We start from the raw sequence: 21,475 nt of genomic DNA, 5'->3' as shown, positions 1-21,475 counted from the left end.
ATCAACAAAAGCAAAATAATTAAAATGGCACAGAATAATACATTGCATAGTAATGATAAAGTTATGCCATAGATTTGTCTTGTCATTCTTAAACTCTGTGTGTCTTCATTTCCTGTCCCCTCACTCACTGTCAAAGTATACACAGTTGCAGTTATTTAAGTGCAAAGACAAACTCTACTGGAGACCGCTGGGATTTAGCCGTATTCATGTGAACCATAAATGGGAGTGGTTTAAGTGCTTTTCTTGACCTCCTTTCCTTTATCGCACAATTTACTGTAATGCCAAAAAGGAAGTAGGTAGGTCCGTAATAGGCTGCCATCCCTCCAGCTCACTACTGGTGTTTCTTTCTTTTTTTCTTTCCTTCTTTCTTTTTCTCTCTTCCTTTCATCACTGTACATTGTGTTGCTTGCCAGCATTTAAGACCCATTGACAGCAAATGTGGTGGGGAATCATAGCAGAGGGGAAGTCTCAAGGATTTCAAGAGCACATATTGTTTAGATGGCCATAATTTCTAAAAATACTGAACCTTTATAGACCGGATTATGACATTGTTTTTCCACTTGGGAATTATCAGAAAAAAAAAAAATCAAGATATATTGTACTAATATACTCTCTTGGTGAAATCAAAGATAATATTTTGACCAAGATAACAGTTGAACAACCCTGCCAGCTCTATTTATTATAAACATTTTCCATAGAAATTAATGGGAAAATACAGGAATTGATGGGAAAAAAATTTAATAAGATGTTTTGCTATGGGGTTGCAGAATTCCAGTAATGTTCAGAAAGAGGGAAAAAAAGGAATTAACAGGAATTTATGGGAAATAATAGGAAATAATATGAACACAATGGAAATATAAACTAATATAATGGTGATTTACTCAGGCTGTATTAACAGTGTTATATGCAGATAGAAACAAACATTTTACCATGTCATAAATAGACATTAATTAATAACCCTTCTAATAGAAATAGATTAAAAAAAACCTGCAATATAGCGATATATGTGATGACCTATTTAATTTATCTGATTGAAAAAGAATGAAAGAATGTAACTCCTTAATTAGCATGCTAAATCAAGCATCATCTCATATGGTAATTACTAGCTAGCAGAAAAACAAGCAGAAGGTCTTAACAAGATAAGTATGTACTTTTACTATAGCACTTATATATCTGTTGGTGAAATTAACTATCATAAAAAAATATAGAATAAATTAACTCCAGTCTCATCAAAACTGACCTGAAAGTATGTATTCTGACCCTTTGTAGCCCTGGTTTCGACTAACAATTATGAATTAATTCTTAATCTGTTAATTATATTTCAGATGTAATGTATAGTTGATAAAATGAATATTTTTTTCTGGAGCCTGAAGTGTCCCACACAAAAAGCTTGTTATGTTGAACCCAAAAGTCTAAAACCGAAAGACATTCAACTTACATTGTTTTAAAATGGAGAAAAGCAGCCAATCCTCACATTTGAGATGTTGTATATGGCTTATTGTTGACACATTGTCTCAGCAATGAACCAAAGCCGAGCAAAGTTGGTAAAGAGACACTGAGAAGTAAACACCTGAGTAACAATCAGCACATTCACTCATTCACTATTTTTTGCATAATATTGCTATCTTCAATAACTGGTTTCTATAGTCTGCCTATATGAGTGTGTGAATTATGACTGTGTGTGTTCATGTAGTGGGTCTGGCTGGCTATTCTAACTCTAGCATAAGGCTGTGAACTATGTATGGTGTCAGTGGAGGGTGGGTGGGAGACAGAGAGAGGGAGAGGAATAGTGAATCTAGTAAAGGCAGAGAGCAAGAACTGTTTGCTGATAAGGAACAGGAGAGACGCCAGGTGAGGGGAAAAAGGGGCAAAAGAAGAAGATACAGTGTGGATACAGCTGGAGAGAGTTTAAGTTAGCAATGGAGTCAGGGAGAGAGACATAGAGCAGAGAGAGGGAGAGAGCAAGAGGGAGAGAGCGAGAGAGCAGCTGCAGGAGAGAGGGGACTCAAATGTGTACAAGTGTACCGCGGTCACTCTGGCACTGAGCTGTCAGTGTGGAAGCAGAGCGGCCAGCTGTATCTAGCAACCATGAAGCACTCGCACAGAATGGACTACAAGCTGATCAGTGAGTAGAAGAAATGTGAGTTACAGTATGGCTCCTGTTTTTCAATGAATGAGAGGTACACTTACTAAATAAGTCTGTCTGCATGTGTGTGTTCTGTACATTTGTTTTCTTTCTCTTTAAATGTAAATCTTTATATGTTGATAGGTGTGTCATCTAGTGTGGTCAGCACTTGACTGTTATGCATTTGAGAAATCAAGGTGAATTATTTCATTATAAAGAAGGACTTGAACTGGTTGTTTCCATGGTAATTAGGAAATCTGACTGTGGTAGCAAAAAATTTCCTCAGCAAATGTTACACATATAACGAGATAAAAATCAGATTTGGTTTTATCTTGATATAGATAATCGTTTCCTGCTATGTTACTTACAGTGAGGTTCAATTAGTCCTTTAAAACCTACAGAATCTTGTGTCAATTGAGTCAATTCACTTTACAATCTAAATCAGCGTCAAATGCAGATTAACAATTTCAGTGTATGTCTTATTTGTCTTGGTAGGACTTGTGTCCTTAATGGGATATAGGATAGGATATATAGATAATTTATTCCTTAATGTGGCATTTGTACCCTCTTTAATTCTGTTTTTTCATATTTGTTGCTTTGTTTACTGGCAAATAAGCACACACCTCACAGTGTGACTCAAGTGTTTTTTATGTAAGGGTCAACTGGACCTTTGCCTTCAGATTTGTTTCCTTACTTTTGCCTCCTTCACTGTATATTGTGTACACTGAAATTGAGTATTTTATTAATTTTAAACTCACTGCGATTTGCTTGTAACCAATATAAACCACAGTGGGCACTGGCATTGCAATGAAATTTAAATGTCTATCAAGAGTTTGTAAGTGGTTATGAAAGAGTCTCCATTTAATAATGATGCCTCTACAGTATATGAATATGACATATGTAGGCAGACAAGACCATCGGAAAAGGCTTGTCAGCATGTTGGTCTTCACAGAAAATCACAACAGAGGGAATACTAATAAATTTAGCTTTACTTTTAACGAGCAGTGAACTCTGTTAGCTGTAGGCTACATGTAGGCTAACCTAGGTGTATGAACAGCACTAAAACAAAGTTTACTGTGTTTCACCATCGAAACAATACTGCTATTAATCTTACTTAGCCTCAAATAGTTACATAACCTCATCCCTAGGAATCCTGCAAAAAACTTTGTTTAAGAAAGAAAATACAGTTACATATACGTGGCAGTGCTCATACCGCTTTAGTCCACAGGGGTCGCCAGAATCAATACAAATAAAAGTCCCTTGTAGCTACTTTAAATTTGAGATGGATGATGAAGTAGTCTAAAGAATGTGCGTGAGGAAGTATTGTGCACTGTGCCCTTCATACACTGCGCTTCATACCAGAAACCTGTCAGAAGGTGTCTGGGCAACTTCACATTGAATTGACCCTAAGAGTGAATGTCACACATGGCTATGGATATGTTTAGACTCTGAGGATACAGTAATACACCTTACAGTTAAAAACCCAACCACCAAAAATGAGCCATCTGTTTTGTATCAAGTCAGTGAGAAGTTACACAGCGACACTGAACTCCTTTGGTTTCGTTTTTGCAGATTGAATAAAGCCTCATTGACAGTATTGTTTAAACTGATGCCTTTCACATGAAGACAATAGTGTTAAGCAAACATTTTTGACTAGTTGTCTTTAAAAATCTCTAAATCTGATAGCACTGATAAGCACTGATAAGTACTGATAATGCACTTCTTCTTCCTGTTTTTTGTCGTAATCCTCCCTACTAATAAAGAAAGGTCGGATGAACCTTAAATGTTATATTTATGTCTGCACGTGGCTCCATGTATGCATATCTGATCCAAGAGGGGAAACTCCCTGTGATAACTCAGTGTTGTCAGCAGTCAGACAGATCAATGTTTATTGCTTCTTCTGTTGCTTTGTGTCTGTATATTTGACTCCTCACACTATTTGTTTTTGTGTGTTTATGTTTGCTGCTGTGTATGTGTTGGTTTGTTTACTGCTACTTGTTGATTTTGATTTGCGCAAGTGTATGCATGACCTTCCTTGTACCAGTTGTTATTCTGTGATTTAAATGCAAGCTATTTATGCCAAATATAATCAAAGCGAGGAACTTTTTTTAAGCTGTTGTCTAAAGAGAAACTTCCTGATGTTGCAGTTTGATTATATCATCTAAAAAGTGGCAGATTTTAACTCATTGTGATTTTTCTATCAGGGAATCAGGTTTGAGTTGTTGATATTTTTGTGTAGAACTGTTTTAATCATTTGTGGGCATGGAAGATAAGTTTAAGTTAAATAAGATTGTTAATGTTTTGCATAGGAATGGTTTTAAAATGATATTTATAGGTTCAAAAGGCTAATTTGTAATCAGTCTTAGTCGGTTGACTCAGGCTGTTTGTGCTGCACCTGTCTGAGTGCCCTACATACTGCAGTGGGGAAGTTGTCATCAGCTCTGAACGTGCTTGTGAGAACAGTGATGTATCTGTGTGCATGAACGCTTGGCTGGCAGAGAAAGATGGCAGGGTCCGTGTTCAAGGTTCCTCTCCTTTGATTGAGAATACATTGTGATGTACTCAGTGAACAAACCAAACGTCAAAGCTGTGTTAAAAGAAACTGTATCTTACTGACCAAGAGTTACGTTGTGATTCGTTGTTATTTTCTTATACTTGCTACTATATATGAAAATGATATGTATCATTGTGGAAAAAGTGGTGATGCCGGCTAAAGTAACATTACTGCTGCTATTAATGTAGTATGGCAAATGTGGCAAAACAAATCTTAGGATTGAATCAGATCAGTGTTTTCCGTTGTATTACACAAATTTAGTTGCCATTATCTCAACTTCACTGGGATTCTACAAACTGGATTGATGCAAATATATAAGAGACAATAAAATGCATTAGAAGAACTCAAAGCAAATGTGTTTTTCCAGGAATCAGTCGTTACACAAGATAATCCACAGACCTTGTTGTGAGCAGTTTCATATCTATTTTCTTTCTATGGAACTACACATGGCATATCACTGTGGGGGAGAACCGTGTGGTACTCATGGTCAAGAGGCTGGCTAAATAAGCTACATGAGCTAGCTACCCTTACAGATTAGCTGAGGAGGAAGAATTTAATGTTTAAATCCCTGGTTTAATTTGAATACTGAAAGGCTGTCATTGATGTACTTAACATTGATTTCCATTCATACAGTATACACTGTCAAACTCAAACCATTACCTTCACCCTAGCCCTAGCCAATTTATGCCTAACCCTTAATTTATATGTTACCCCTAAACATAATAAGCACCTCAGAAATCATGTTTTGCCGTCTTAGGACCAATCTTTGGTCCAGATGAGGACTACCTCTCCTGACACCTCTCCTGTTAGTGTTTATGCCAGAAAAGGTCCCCAGTAGGTAACAGAAACTGATTCACATTTCCTGTCTCTCTAAAAGGTATGCTATTTCTTAAAAGAGAAATATCATGAAAGTGGTTCAAAAGGATGTTCAGTCAATCTACTCCATCCAGCACTGCATTTAGAAAAGGATCCATTACACACACACATGCATTCACACCCACAGGGTATTTGTATTCATGATGCATTACAGATTATTAAACCCATGCATAAAAATCATAGGGACATAGTGCTGCGATATCATTATACTGTATTTATTTCAGTGTTTCTCAAGCTAGTGTTTATGATTTGTATCGGGTCATGGGTTCCAGATCAGATTATATTAGATACACTTATCACCATCACTGGAATCCAAGATCTCATTCCATCCAATCTTCAGTCCCAGTGTTTATTTATCACAGCTTTCTGTTGTCATTACTGATATTGTCCAGTTTGTGTGAAGCTCTGCAGGCAGAAATCAGGGTTAAGATGAAAAACACATGATAAAAAACACTGAATTGTTGATAACATTTTTTCTAATGTATGTCTTTATCTGGTGATTCTAATTTTGGACTCACGGCCTTGACAATAAACAGAGCTTTATAAGAACGTACAGCATATCTCGACCTACATGTTAAGGTTCTTAGTTTTCTGTATTCATGCACATTTCCTTTTCATCTTAATTTATAATCTCTTAAAACCTTTTTGTCACTGCTTTGCCTGACAGCTTTGTCTGACAACTCTGTCTGCATGTTTAAATGCATGTTTCCCAGTTTAAAGGATGAATAAATGAATGATTCAGGCCTCTGCATGGTCATGAAATTCATATCACTGATTCGAGGCTGTCTCCATTTCCACTTCAGAGGGTCAGCATGAATAAACAGGGTTAGAGATAAGGAAATATTTCTCATACGCTTGAGGGATTGCTGATTTTATAGTAAGTTATGTTTAATGTTCTTCCAGTTTTTTGTTTTTTTTTAACACAAAATGATAATTTTAACACAAGTTTAAGTAACATTTTTTCTACTTAAACAAAGTCAGTTTTACATATCTGTGCTATTTTATAGGAAGCGAGGAGCGAACAGTTAACACATCTTTCAATTCATTAAAATCATGTATGAGTACATGATATGTAGGCTACAATGTGATTGTTTTACAAGTAGCAGCTGTAAACTGGCATGTCGAGGAGGTGTAGTATTTAAGCATAACCCATTTGCTCCATAATCATTTTACTCCAAAATTCTTTACGGGCCATATATTCCATGTGTGTAGGCTCTTGAAAACACATTTTTCTTCTTTCAGTTGTTTTTATTCTGTTTCATTTAACGCAAATGATTCAAGAAAAATGTGTTCCAGGCCTGGACTGTAGGTGAAACATCATTCATAACCTCTAGTGTGTCTCCGTCGGACATTTAAAGGATTATTCTGTCTCTCTAACTGTGATGGATGGGACACACCTGCTGCATAGTGTAAACTACCAACTTTCCACTTATTCTTCTTTCCCCTTCCTTCCTCTCTATCATAGCTCTGCTTTCTCCTCTCTCCTCTCTCCATCTCTCTTCTGCTCTCATTTTTGTCTGTTTCTTGATCTTTTTTCTCGCTCGTGTGAAGAACTCATCTTGTCTCTGTTCATCTCCACTGCTACAAGCCTATTACTTTTGATCCCCCCCCGTGTCTTATGCATAGACTGCCTATGACACACACACACACACACACACACACGCACACATTGAGAGTTCATTACAGAAGCTGTGTGGCCGGATCTACAAATCAAACTGTGTAAATAAGCAATTTTTTTCTGCAGCAGTCACTGCTGTTGCCATGACTACCTGTTTTACATCTCAGGGGTTACCAAGGACAGCCTTTAAGTGTGGGTCAGCATATGTGTAAGCATACACTGTTTTGTATGTGTGTGGTTGAGGGACGAGTAGGACGAATAGGTTTCTCAAGGACCAGAGAGATTCTGTTTAATTCCTGGTCTTCTATCCATTCTTAGTATTTCCTTGTCGTTATGGCATTGTACTGTAAACGTGGTATAACTCATTTGTTTTGTACATTATCAAGGTGCTGTGCCATAGCTTTGATTTGACCATTCAGCAATATTCAGCTCTGGAAACTCTACCCTTGATACTCCCTGCCTCAGAAGAAAGGACTTATTTTGAACAGACTACATCACAGTAACTTAAAGGGTTCCATTTTTGTGATCAAACTGCAGGTGAAGTTTCTAAAAGAGTTCCTTAAATGTTTCCTGGAAAAGCTCCAGCATCGGAAAGAGACTGTTTATGTGGCATTCATCCTGACAATGTACAGTATATCTACCTGGCAGCTCCAGCACCAGTGTAGGAACTGTCCATTAGTCCTTTGTTAGCAGAGATGAGGACATGTTTGCATATGTGTATGTGCTTATGTGTGTAAACAGACAGACTAATGGACCTGACTGAAATCCAAACACAGGAACTGGCAGGTGATCAATGTTGTTTACTCGTAGAGGGTGAAGTGTGCCGATTTCTCTTGGCTGGTGGAGAGTGAATGGTATGCAGTGGTTGATGGTTTAGAAGACTTGAGACATTCGGGTTAATCCTGAAAAAGAGAGGCATGTTTTATGAGGCTTAAAACTTTTATGGTGAAAGTTGAACTTCAGAGTAGATAAAACGTCTCTCTGATCTTTCTTCATTTCTTTACTTGTATAAGCAACAGCAGTCTGTGTGTACTTGAGACTTTCACTTCATCGCTCTCTCGGCATGTACAAAAAGTAGGTAATAAAATTCCTGATCTCTATCTTCTTCTGTCTCCCCTGCTCCTCTTTATCTGTTCATCCAGAGCGCCAGCTGGCTAACAGCATGACCAGCAGCAGCTCTCTTCCTCCCAGTGTCAGCGGGATCAGTAAGGAGCTGGCAGAGGTGCGCCACCTTGTTCAGTTCCCCGAGGAGATCGCCTGTATCCTCACCGAGCAAGAGCAGCAGCTCTACCAACGGGTAAGATGAACACACACATGTATCTGGGTCAAAATATCAAGAATATTTATTTTATTTTGTTAGCATGCTAGTGAGGTTTTCTTAGCAAAAATATATCTATACCTGTGTGCAGGTTTTTCCCCTGGACTACCTCTGTTTCCTCACTCGAGACCTCGGCAGTCCCGAGTGTCAAACCAAACGCCACCCAAACCTCAAGGCCTCGCTCTCAGTGCCCACCATACCTACCCAGAGTGCTCAGCAAAGTAACGCTGTGGAGGACCTTGTGGCAAGATTCAACGAGGTGAGGAGTCTTCTTATAAAAAATGATGGTTTTACGTTGTTGTTTGGGGTTATTCATCTTTTGTTCCATTTGTTTATTCATCCTTTTCAAACAAAGAATCAATTCATCAGCTGATTGTTTCATCTCTACTTCAACAACATCCCCCTACCCACCTTCTTTGTTGTGTGACCTTTTGAAATCTGTAGGCTCATCTCAGCTTTAAGGGCTGTGATACATCATTGTAAACTTGCATGGTCACTCTACCTTATATCTCATCTCACTCTCATGGTTAGTTTTTACTACATGATTTTAGTCTGGATGAGGTCACTTGAGAAGTGGAACCAATCAGCAAACTATGTGGACTAGACCATATTAAGATGTTATTCATGTTGAAAGAGGGCAATTTCATATATTGTGAAAATATTGATATAAAACAGTGCCTCTCTCTGATTTGATGACTGTGTTGAGTGGCCTATAGTGAATCCCCTTTGATGACATCACCAGAGACAGTAAAAAATGTGTGCATAGCGATTTGACATGAATGTGAAAGGTTTGAAAAGCAGAGCTGTAATTGTGTTTTCCTTCAGAGGGGTTTGCCTTGGTGTATTTGCCGTGCGAGTCTTACCAATTTATCAGCTCATGATTGAAACGCACATTGTGTACACAAGCTCACACACTGACAGCGGTGTAAGTTGGCTAAACCTTGTGTCTTTTCTGGTGAGTGACTTCGTGAATAAACAATCACAACGCTGCGCTGCTGAGAAAGAGACCATGAGAGAGGGAGAGAGTGATTGGAAACGATGATGTCATCTTTAGGTTGCATGCCTCTCGCATCAGCTGGTTTTCATTTAAGTCAGCAGGAGTAGAGACACACAAAAAAATAGTCTCCCAAATGTGTATTGTAGCCATATATGGGCAAAATCGAGTCAAATGACAACAGTGATCCTCCCTGTGAAGACACAGATGAAGCCCTGAATTGGCTTCATATCATGACGCTCCCAGAAGATGAGATGTATTCTTGTTTGCTTTGACTGTAAACCATGGTTTCGATATGTTTTCCTGGGAATTTCCTAAGTGATTGTGAACAGTGTCATTTCCAAAGGATTGACCACTATGCCTTTTTCATGGGAGATACGATAGTGATTATTAGTTGTCAGACTGTGTTTTCGTTGTCAGATAGAACATTTTGAATAAGTTAGCTACTAGTGGTTGTACATTCTAAACAACGCTACCTTTTGAGTTTTGGTCAGGATGGCTGAGTGTGAGCAAAGAAAATTCAACATGTACAGACATCAAAACTTTTGATGCTGCAAGATGCATCTGTAATTGTTTTAGAATTGTATCGTTGCCCTCTGAATAGGAAGTGAATTTCCACCTCTAGTTATTATGTGGAAATACATTACAAAGTGATAATTTTCTTTTTTATTATGTTATGTTGGTAATATCTGGTTGAAGTTAAGACTTAACAACACTGCCCTGGACTGAAACCACGTTTCTGAGATGTTATATTACATAACAATAATAATTGTAGGGTCTGATTTCTTTCCTCACACTTGAGAGACATGTATGGGAGTGAAAGATTATGCAGTATAAGAAAGATAGCACAGCAAGAGAAAATTTGGAGGCAGTTTGGGCCCCTCTGTGTCTGTCCGGAGTGTTTAGCTTTGACAAGGCGAGTACAGTATGTGCTCATGCGCCAGGTTTGTAATAGTTCTCTGTCAACCTTGGTTATGTAATTCATGTATCAAGGAGAAACTGACCCTCATGGTTCAACTAATAACACTTGCACAGGTGGAGACAGACAGACGGACGGATGGACAGACACGTCCACAAACATCAAAGGGGGGATCATTGTACCTAGCTGCAGTTAGGGTTGTGTGTGTTTGAATTGTTGTCAAGCTGCCATTGGTAACACCTGTGCTATGTGTGTAAGGGAGGCTGTTGTTTGAGGAAACTTTTTGCACAACTCCTCTCTGTCCTTGTCTCTCGTTTGCTCTTTTCTGCCGTTACTCGCTCTCTCTCTATATATAGTATCTCTTCATATCCTGTCTATTATCTCTCATGCACCACTTTATTTATCTGGAATATCAGAAGAGATGCCAACTCTCTACAATGCCTTGATGTGGGGCCATTCAAAGAGCCACTCCACAGACCATCGGAGTGGGTCAAATGGTGACTGTAACTCAACCCTTGCTGCTGAGTAGAAGTGACTAATAGTGGATTTTCATGCAAGGTGTGCACATCCAGCACAGAGCAGGGACGGTTACAGATAAGAGACTATAGCGCAGCAGAGTTGTTTGTCTGTCATATCTGAGCACAAGCCTCTGCACAACTGAAGCGTAATAGAGCAGGGGGCTGCATCCTTGCCAGCCTTGGGGACTGACAAAAGTGACAAGATGGAGAAGAATTTCTGACACCAGGATGACGTTGTACAGTTTGTTACAATTTAATAGTGATGGAGCATGAATCCATTTTGTATTTTAATATATATATTTATTGAGAATGGTTAATTATAGTTTTCCTTTTGGCATTTTGACTAGACCCTGACCAAATTCTTTGGTATTTAACACCAGTGTTGCGGCTCGTTACTCAAAAAAGTAATTTATTACACATTAAACATTACTCTCAAAAATAGTAATGCCTTACATTACGTGATTACTCCCTGAGGAAAGTAATTAGTTACATTACTAGTTACATTCATGTTGCTCCACGGTTCCTTAGCAACAAGCTTTGTGTGTGCGTGCTGTCTCTGTGGGTGCTTCGTTAAGTTTGAGGTAGTGTTCGCAGCGGTGGAGAGAAGTTTCCAACACGGGCAAAGTGTGCACCTTACAGTCAAGTTATTTTCCTTACATTTAACAAATTCAAAGTAATGTTTGTATCTCCAACCGTCAAAAGTGGCTTTACGCAGCGGGGGGTCTTCAGGCAAGTCGCATACAGCACCATGTTCTGCTCTCCCCCTGCGGGTCGCGACAAACAAATTGGTGATGGTGAAAGATACCTCGTGCCAAACCCCAACCAATCACTGTTCCATTATTGACGGCCCCCGGCCAGCTCTCTTTACCTCTTCCTTTTCCAGGCGTTTTTTTCGTCACTTGGCCTGTTATGTAGTAAAGCTGTCACTGGGAGCTCTGGAATTGGTAGCTTACCCTGTCCTGCCATCACTGGTGTAGGTATCAGAACAGGAGGATTGCTGTTGATTGCTTCTCGAATATGGAGCTATGTAATTCTAATTTTAAGAAAATAATGCTTACGGCTTTAATATACCAGGAGGTGTTCACATGTCATCCATATTGACTTAAAAACTGAGGTTCAAAGTTCATTCTTGACCTTAGAAACAACAGTTGAGAAAACAGTAGGTCAGATGGAACAATTCAAGTGCTCAGAAAACTTGGAAATTCAGAAGTCAAAGGAAGGCAAACTCCTTCTGCTGCTGCTGATGTTATATGATAGAAAGCTCCAGAAGAGCTTTGAAACTCACTTATTTTTTACTTCCACTCAACTGCATACGAAAACTTTGTCAGATTTGAAGGAAAACTGGCACAACTTCAACTTTTCTGTTTGTGTTTCCTGGAGTTTGAGCAAATTAAGGCGTTACATCAGTGAGAACAGTTTGGAGGAGTCAGTTACTGTAACTGTCTGGGATGGATTACATTTTTACAGTAACCTTCCCAGCCCCCAAGCCTCTTCATGCCAATGCCTCTATCACACAGGAATGCATAATCACTGGTGTGCTTTCACTCATATTGAACAGGGAGAAAATGTGAGACTTAACAAACCATAACTCTACTAACATAAGTGAGTTTGAAATTACGACAACCAGCTTTTTAGAGCCTGACAAATAAGTCTGTAGATTATATGTTTATGAAGTAAGTTCTGTGTATGCTTAAGCTCATATCTAAGATGTCTGTATATACTGTGTGTTAAGTTGTGTACGAGTGCCTCGGGGTGATATGTGAGTCCATGGTTTCATGTCAAGTGTATGTAGTGTGTTTGTGTACATGTGTATTGTTTAATGTGAATGAATCAATCATAGGTAAGAGGTCACATTGCTTGGAAAAATACAATTTTACCAGCGTTTCATTAGAACGTCAAAACAACACAAACTCTACCTGTGAAACTGAGTGTTTTGTTACATGTTTTTAAGAGTGTGTCTGTGTGTGTGTGTGTGTGTGTGTGTGTGTGTGTGTGTGTGTGTGTGTGTGTGTGTGTGTGTGTGTGTGTGTGCTTATGTGTGCGGCTTTATTTAGTTCCTGTGAAGTCAGACTGTGGTGGGCTTTACAGGTCCTTACATAACCCAGTAATAGATATCTGGACCAGGGGGATGTTTTTACCGCCTGCAAGGGGGTTAGGGTGTTTGAGTGTGTGCTTTTATGTGTGTGTGAAAACATTCATGAGGCCCTAACGTATAGAGACACTACTGCAGCAAGAGCAAGAAGCAGCCAGATTGAAATCTGATCTTTTCCTGTAGTGTGTGTGTGTGTGTGTGTGTGTGTGTGTGTGTGTGTGTGTGTGTGTGTGTGTGTGCGCGTGTGTCAGTCAGTCAGAGAAAATGTGAAAGGAAGCTGACCCTGATAAATATCAGTGCCTTCCATCGTGTCTTTTGGGTGTGCTAGAGGGTAGTCAGTGTGCAAAGACAGCAGCTGATATATATCTGATCGCATGCTTTCTTGTGCGTGTCTGTGTGTGGCCAGCTGGCATGGTCCTGTGCATACATTACCACTTTAGACACAGCTTGCCATACCAGACTTTTAAAGCGACGGCATGAGCAAAAGTAAGACGACACACAATAAAGAGTTCCAGCTGACTGTCTCTTGGCTCTGTATCCTGTTCACTGGGTTTAAACACCCAGTCTTGTCTTTTAGTAACACACTAACACACTTGCAAGTCACCTTGTGGCTTGTTACATTAGGTCAACCTTCATTAATATCATCCAGTCAGAAGTGTCCACTATTTAAACTTTCTTAAGCAGCTATGCACATGTTGTGCCAGCATGAGGCTTATGAGATATTGTATCAGTAGTAGGGTTACAACAATATGAGATTTTATGGTGTATAATGATCTTCACAAGTTTACAATGATTTCACAGTTTCACAGTATACTATATTACATAATTGTTGTTAGGATTTTTATTTCTATTAGTTAGAATGACCCTAAAATGAATAAAAGGGTTTTTGGTTTAACAAATCATTTAACATACAAAATATGATAGCCCAACAGACATACAATAATGTATTGCTTGGGCAGTATTCATCAGAAATCTGTTTATTTTTTTTTTATTTTTTTGGAATGATTGATTGTTAAATCTAATTTTAGTTAAATTTACCAGGTTAAGTCTTCTACGCTTTTTAATCTGTATTCTAGCGGAGAAGCAAGGCCTTCAAGTACATTAACATTTTGTTTGTTATCTTTGATGTGATTATAACTATTAGTAACATTTTACTCTGTTTCGTCAGGTGAGTTCGTGGGTGACGTGGCTTATCCTGACAGCAGGGTCCATGGAGGAGAAGAGGGAAGTTTTCTCCTACCTGGTCCACGTCGCTAAATGCTGTTGGAACATGGGAAATTACAATGGTGTCATGGAGTTCCTGGCTGGACTGAGGTTTGAAGCAGCACACAGACAGAAACAGTTTTCTTCTTACAAAGTAAACTGTACTTTAACATAAAAAAATCATGTTTTGCCAACTGACATTTGAGATGTTCTTTGTCCTCCAGGTCCCGCAAGGTGCTGAAGATGTGGCAGTTTATGGACCAGTCGGACATTGAGACCATGAGGAGTCTGAAGGACGCTATGGCTCAACACGAGTCTTCTTCTGAGTACAAGAAGGTTGTGACCAGGGCTCTCAACATCCCAGGATGCAAAGTAGGTTGCTGTTTATTCTGGGGATGTCAGGTGGTGGTCTTTTTGTTTTTTAAGTCAGCACGTATTTGTGTCTTAAGTCTAATATTTCACATTATTTTTAACTCATCTGACCACTGGGATCATTTTTACTTACACCATAGGTTGTGCCATTCTGTGGAGTTTTTCTGAAGGAGCTAAGTGATGCTTTGGATGGGACAGCAAGCATCATGAGCCTCAAACCACCTCTAGATAATACAGAAGACTCCATAGAGGTATGCATGTACAAACATTCATAAATGTCACAAAACTGAAACTGAAAGCCGATAAGACCAGATCTTGTTGGTATAATTCACCCTGCTTTGTTTGGTCTGTCCTCCCCTCTCTAGTTTGTGTCTGATTACAGCGGCCAGCACAACTTTATTTTGCGGTCCGGCCCAGATGGTTTGCATGTCCCAGAGAAAGAAGCTACTGTCAGCAACATCCTCCAGATTATTAGGTATATTCCATTTTTGTAAACAGGTTACTAAAAATGGAAGATTATGGAGCTGTTCTTAATCTCTCTGCTTCACATCCTACTTTCGTCTTCTCTTTATTAAATATTCCTGCATTTGACTTTCCCCTTTCTGCTCCTCAGATCTTGTAATCGTAGTTTGGAGGCAGAGGATCCTGATGATGCATCCACCAGTCCCTCTTCTACTGGCCCAAGCCCTGCGTCTAGAAACAACTCCTTCAGGGACCGCTGCCGCAATCAGTCAGTACTTTTTCTCTCCTTTTTTGCAGAATACATAAGCTTTTTGTTCACCACAGATTGTTTTGCAACATCAGGTACCAAACAGGAACTCTGGACCTCCTTAAAAAATGTGTGTCTTGTTTAAGATACCTTAGCAGGGTGAATGTTTTCTGGCGCAGGGTCTTTAACCCATTCAGCTGAAAGATGCTCTGTGTGTGGGGGTTGTTATGCAAGTTGTGACCAAGCTTTTGAGACATATAACACAGTGTCAAATTTCGCAGAGCATGTGAACCAGTCCAGAACTCAGGGACATTGTGTACTGTAGTTGCTTTCACTTTTTGTTTATTGCTCTCTTTTATTTCAGCTGTGTTTAAGTTCAAACTTACCTAAGTTGTGATTTACACATTACTACAATGAAAGCGGTTAAACCAAGGAGATAAGTTATGACCTTACTTAAAGTTACAACTAAATAGTTAGACATGCCCCAAGGGTGGCTGTTAATCATAACATTTCACAAAATAGTTTTCACTTATGGTAAAAATGCAGTTTTTCTGCCACACGGTATCATCTCACAGTAATCTAGTAGATACCTGATTTATTAATTCAAATCGATGTATCTTACTACCAGTTGCCACGATGCAAAGTCAGCCAAAACCATTGACACTTTTTTGAGTAATCACTATGCAACCTGTTTTAGTTGCTGAGGATTTAGTTACAAACTTACTAGTAGTTACTTAGCTTCTATTGTGGCTTGGCACCCTAACTTAGGCAAGAACTAACACATAGCTAAAGCTACTCAGTGCTGGTGAGGTCATTCTATATCAGAAAAATGTCACATCACATCTTTTTTGGTGTTTAAAAGAACATTTCACCCTATTTCTTAATGTTTTTATCAATTACAAACCCAGTCTCACTGAGTGACTTAACCATGGTGGGTCACTCACTTCGGAATAAAAACATAATCACTGTGCTTCACAATTAGTTTTGTAGACGCACAGTTAGCAGAAAAGAAAAAACTAGATGTTTTAATGCTAAAATGTACCAATTAATAAAAGTATGACATAGATCCATTGGAATGTGTCTTGTGTATGTATTTTGCATTCACAGCACAATTTCCGGGAACAGATGAACTGGATGTTTCCACTCTTACTGCACAGTATGTTGTCTTCTTTAAACACCGACACAGATAATGGGTTTGTAAAGGAACACATTTGCAGATTGTTATTGAGATGAGGTGATGTTCACATAAACCCTTGTGTCACACGGAAAACAGATAACAGGTTCAGTTTCCTGTCAGGACAGGAAGGAACAGAGCTCTGGTACCTTTCAGCACTTGTGGCGGCAGGTAGCTAATGGCCGAAGCTGGAATTTAGTTGTAAAAATGTTGTTCGAGAACTCATTTCATTTCAAGCTTGTTTGTATTAAGGAAACCTGGAGTATCTTCTCTGTGTTCCTAGACAGTTTTCTTTGACTCTGAGTTATTATTTCATGGTCAAGCAGAGGATAACAACTATATTTAATTTTGGCTAGGGATACGGTGTTCATTTGTCTCTACTGGGATGCAGATAAATATTATCTTTCTTACTCAAAGAGGTTTAGGAATTCTTTTCTTGTGTCTCTGAACCTTCCCACTGGCATCTTCTTTTTGCTGTTTTTCTTTTCCCCTCTGAGAAACTTGTGTTGAAACCTCTTTGTCTGCTCTTTATTTGCCTCACTCCTCCCGTCCTCCTTTGTCTCCTTTTCTCAATCTAGTTCACATTCATTTAGGACGCCACCAGAATCAAACCGTGTCTTGTAAGTGGTTATGAGAATTGAACATTAATATTTAAACATTTCAGCTTGTTTAGTGGACAAGGAATGTGCAATGACAAATGCATGATGCTTATTTGCTTGTTCAACTGATGCACTACAGCATGGAACTGTTGTTCTTACTGTAGATGCAGGTCATTACTTACTTTTGACTGGATCTCAACGCTTTTGCTGCTGTAGTTGAAATGAAATGTAGAAACTGATGCATTCGCAGAACACTTTGGGAATAACTAAACTTAAACCTTAGAAATTCAGAAACAAAATGTAGTTTTTTAAGACAGTCTTTTTTCCTCCAATCTTCTCTCCGTCTTAAGGTTCATGGTAGGCGACCTGTCTGATTCAGAGGGCGACCTTTCATCAGAGCCAGTAGTGAAAGAGGTGGAGTTTCAGGGGACTGAGGAGACGCACAGAGCTTTTAGCCATGGCACTGAGCTCATTCCCTGGTAAAAAAAAAACAAAAAACCCAAACACACACATATTATCACACATAGATAACGCAACAGACACATCACTCTATTTGTATTGTCTTTTTCTAGGTATGTGTTGTCGCTACAGCCAGACGTTCACCAGTTTCTGCTGCAGGGGGCTACAGTGATTCACTACGACCAGGACAGCCATCTCACAGCTCGCTGTCTACTACGACTACAGCCTGACAACATCACACTCACCTGGGGTAAATAATGATTGTGTGCTTTTAAAGAATCAATATCATTTGAAAGACAGGGGCATCTCCTCGGCTGGGACTCACTTGTCATCTTTTTATGTAGTTTCTCTTACAACCTTGTTGTCTGGAGCTGACATTTTCCAGAATTTTTATATTCTATCTACTATATATTATTTTGAGCAGTAAGATAGTTTAGGGTCTTTTAGGACTGTAAGGTTTGTTGGGGGGAATGTGTTCAGATGAACTTGAATGACCTGCTGATAAAGATTTATTGGTATAGTTTAAGATGTTTATATCTCATCGAGCCAAGTCCCATTTCCTCTCTCATTATTACACTCTAAACAAATGGAAAACAGACACCTATTTGAAAAATAAAAATAAAAATCCTATGTCCTGCATTGTGTTTCAAATGTATTGCAATGGTTATCTGCAGCAGGTAAGCACCATGTATTTTTGGAAAACACGCAACTTAAAGTGGTTTTAAATGTGTGCATTTGTGTCCAGGCTACAAGCTGTTCAATTTCCTGTGTCTTCACTGCATTTCAAACATATCGTAAATGTGTTGATTTATGGCAGGTAAGCCTCAGAGTGGAGTGGCTTCTCCCACAGAGCCACCGCTGGGCTTAGGACAGACTGTAGTGGCGGGACTATCAGAGGGCCTTCTGGACCTGGGAGTCGTGAAGGTTTGGCAAAAAATCCAAAAGCAATATTAATCTTGTATGTACACTGTGCAATTCTTTACTTGCTTTCAATCTAGTGTTGAATTTTAAACGTATTTGAAGTAGATGGACACAAGTAGATGAAGCTTTTTCTTTAGATTAACATTGATGCCAGAAATGCACACAGAATTATCAAATGTAATGTAGGATTATTTTCCAGTTTTATTGGACACAAGTTAGATTACACTCATAATATTAACATGTATTGTCTTTATTTGAATGTGCAGGCAGTGTTCCTGGGTCATCAGGGCGTGGATGTTCATGCTGTATGTTTGCAAAACAAGCTGAGCCAGATGACCGTAGAGGAGAATGGTCTTAGCCTTCTCTACGGTCTCAGTACCACCGACAACAGGTTAGTCCCTTGTTGCGGCCAGCATTCTGCTTTGAATATCTTTGTGCACTGGTACATCAGAACAACACCTCAATGTTTACTAAATATTTTATCTAATCTCCTTAGACTCCTGCATTTCGTGGCCCCCAACCACACTGCTCGGATGCTCCATAAGGGCCTGTCAGAGCTTGTGAATGCAACCAGAAAACTGAAGAAGTTTCCTGACCAAAGGTTGCAGTGGCTGAGGAGGCAGTATGTCAGTTTGTATCAGGTAAACCTTTTTTTTTCCCCACCAAGGTTTCAAGATATTCTTGCAGATCTCCCTTAATGTCCATCTAATCCTCTATGTCTGCGTTTTTGTCTCTGTTAGGAGGATGGCAGGTACGAAGGCCCTACACTGGCCCATGCCATCGAGCTGTTTGGCGGGCGGAGGTGGAACATGGGTACAGGTGGGATGGAAAAACCTGGCGGCCAGAAAAACATCAACGATAAGACCAAGAAGAAGAAGAAGGTCCTTGTCAGGGTCAGTACACAATGTAGTAGTTTGTTTTATGTGTAGATCTAATTTAACTTGACTAATATGCACAATTTTAATTTGTACTGTTTGCGGTGATATTGATAGTCATGACCCAAGACGACAAGCAACGAAAGCTAACAGGGATCTAATTAAGAGTAAAGAAAAGTATAGTCGAGTCTCATATCAACAGTGAATGAGCAGGTAAAACCTCATTATCTAGATAAAAAAAAAAAAAAAAGTTTACTTGTAGGTTTACATTGATTCTTCACTGTACCACCACCTTAACATGTTGAGTCCCCTGACAGAACTCCCTGTTTTCTGCCCTTTTCTCTCATGATAAAACCATTCGGATGATAATTATTATACTCCTTGTTACACCTATTAACTTCGTTTAGCATGTATGATTACACACCCAACACAGGGAGACAGTGGGGATGCCACAGATGACGAGATGGTTTCCAGGAAAACGCGGAGCTGTAAGGAGGGATTTTATCGAAATGGACCAGAGTCTGACAGCATTGACCAGGAAGATCCAGGTGATATTTTATGGGACTATTACAAATTATTCTTACAAAAGAAAGTGAAGTATTAACTCAAAAAGACTACACAAAACCCAATTTGAAGACCAGAACAGTCTCAACAGGGCACTTGGGTCTCAACAGATTTTTTTCCTGTGATTCTATTCTTATCTGTATGTTTTTTATTTACCTTCATTCCTTTTTGCCTCAACAGAGGACAGCTTCCCTGGACCCTTTTCCCTCTCATCCAATAAAAGCCCTGGATTGCTCGCCTCTTCTTCCTCCTCCTCCTCTTCCTCCAGCATGGCGGGGTCCAACCAGACCCGTCCACAGTCCTCTCCAATCCTCTCAGGAACAGCCAAGTCACAGCCAGGGTATGACTATGACTTCACTGTATGAGAAGACTAGCTGTGTGAAAGTCTGACCTCTAATCACTTGATATTTTACCTTTTCTTGTTGGTTGTAGGGCCTGGAGCAGCAGGTCGTGGCACGGCCGCGCTAAAGGCTGTTTCAAAGGCTTCCAGAACCTCATGATTTCTGACAGCACAATGAGCTTCATTGAGTTTGTTGAGCTCTTCAAGTCATTCAGGTAGATACCAACATTTAGTCTACGAGATCCTGTTTATTTTGAATTTTTAGTCATAAACGAAATGTTTCAGGTTATACGTAATCATCCAACATTCGGCATTGTCCTGAATGTATATTGTACATGTTCTGTTAAGGATTTATGCCATCTCATCTCTTTTTTGTTATATAATTGCAGTGTTTTTATCAATAGCAGCTGAAGACACCATGAATAAAACAAATTCAAAAAATGTCGCTCAAGGTTATCATGCCTTCCCAAGCATTCTTCTCTTTATAATATTTAGCTTCTATATTATTTTTTCCTGTCAGATGAAAGGGAAACAATGTTTTGCCTTGACAAGCAATGGAAAGCAGTGGATTACTCTCATTCCAGTCCTCCTACATTTCTTAGATTGTAGTGTGTCCTCTCATCTGCTGCCCAGCAGGTTCCTTTTGAATTCTTGCTTAGCCAGAGAAAATGGAAGCGCAGTGCTTCAGCAGATCAGCCACTTAGAAACCCTGCTTATTTGCCAAAGATTGTACAAGAGATATATTACATTTAGATATTTGAAAACTTAAACACCCATTCACTCTTGCATCCGTTTGTAATTAAGAACATTGAGAAGGGCTCATACAAGGTATGGTGAAACAAAATATAAACAAATGATGCAGGCCCTCACAAGAAAACAAAATATCACAACATATACATATTTGTTGAAAGAAAGTCTTTAAATGTGTATTTAATCAGGCCTTTCAAAGAAATGTAGATGAAACTGAAATCACCTCTTGCCTCCACAAATTTTTCTTTGGTTTGTTGATATCATCTCACCTGAAATGAACTGCTTATCAATCTACAGTTGCTGAAATGAGTCTCAGTTGTTCTCTGTGTTGTTTCCTCCACAGTATCCGAAGCAGGAAGGACCTAAAGGAGCTGTTTGACACCTTTGCTGTCCCCTGCAGTCGCTCAAATCCAGAGTCTGCTCCTCTCTACACCAACCTCACAATAGACGACAAAGACACAGGACTACAGCCAGACCTCGGTAAAAGATCAGACA

General features: G+C 39.2%; 1 protein-coding gene across 1 annotated transcript in view; it reads left to right on the top strand.

Moving 5' to 3' along the window:
• plce1 (phospholipase C, epsilon 1) overlaps positions 1-21,475 on the top strand; it is a 97,758-nt gene that overhangs the window by 55,195 nt on the left and 21,088 nt on the right. The window contains exons 9-26 of the mRNA XM_030400562.1: positions 8,316-8,470; positions 8,583-8,750; positions 14,183-14,328; positions 14,442-14,589; positions 14,730-14,840; positions 14,955-15,064; positions 15,203-15,319; positions 17,051-17,092; positions 17,422-17,550; positions 17,644-17,780; positions 18,348-18,454; positions 18,718-18,842; positions 18,948-19,092; positions 19,192-19,344; positions 19,760-19,874; positions 20,071-20,230; positions 20,323-20,445; positions 21,324-21,460. Of these exons, the coding sequence (XP_030256422.1) occupies positions 8,316-8,470; positions 8,583-8,750; positions 14,183-14,328; positions 14,442-14,589; positions 14,730-14,840; positions 14,955-15,064; positions 15,203-15,319; positions 17,051-17,092; positions 17,422-17,550; positions 17,644-17,780; positions 18,348-18,454; positions 18,718-18,842; positions 18,948-19,092; positions 19,192-19,344; positions 19,760-19,874; positions 20,071-20,230; positions 20,323-20,445; positions 21,324-21,460 (2,328 nt within the window). The remainder of the gene's footprint in view (positions 1-8,315; positions 8,471-8,582; positions 8,751-14,182; positions 14,329-14,441; positions 14,590-14,729; positions 14,841-14,954; positions 15,065-15,202; positions 15,320-17,050; positions 17,093-17,421; positions 17,551-17,643; positions 17,781-18,347; positions 18,455-18,717; positions 18,843-18,947; positions 19,093-19,191; positions 19,345-19,759; positions 19,875-20,070; positions 20,231-20,322; positions 20,446-21,323; positions 21,461-21,475) is intronic.

The sequence above is a fragment of the Sparus aurata genome, chromosome 20 (assembly GCF_900880675.1).
Source record: "Sparus aurata chromosome 20, fSpaAur1.1, whole genome shotgun sequence".
In the NCBI taxonomy this organism is placed as follows: domain Eukaryota; kingdom Metazoa; phylum Chordata; class Actinopteri; order Spariformes; family Sparidae; genus Sparus; species Sparus aurata.
This window is presented reverse-complemented; position numbering and strand designations above follow the sequence as displayed.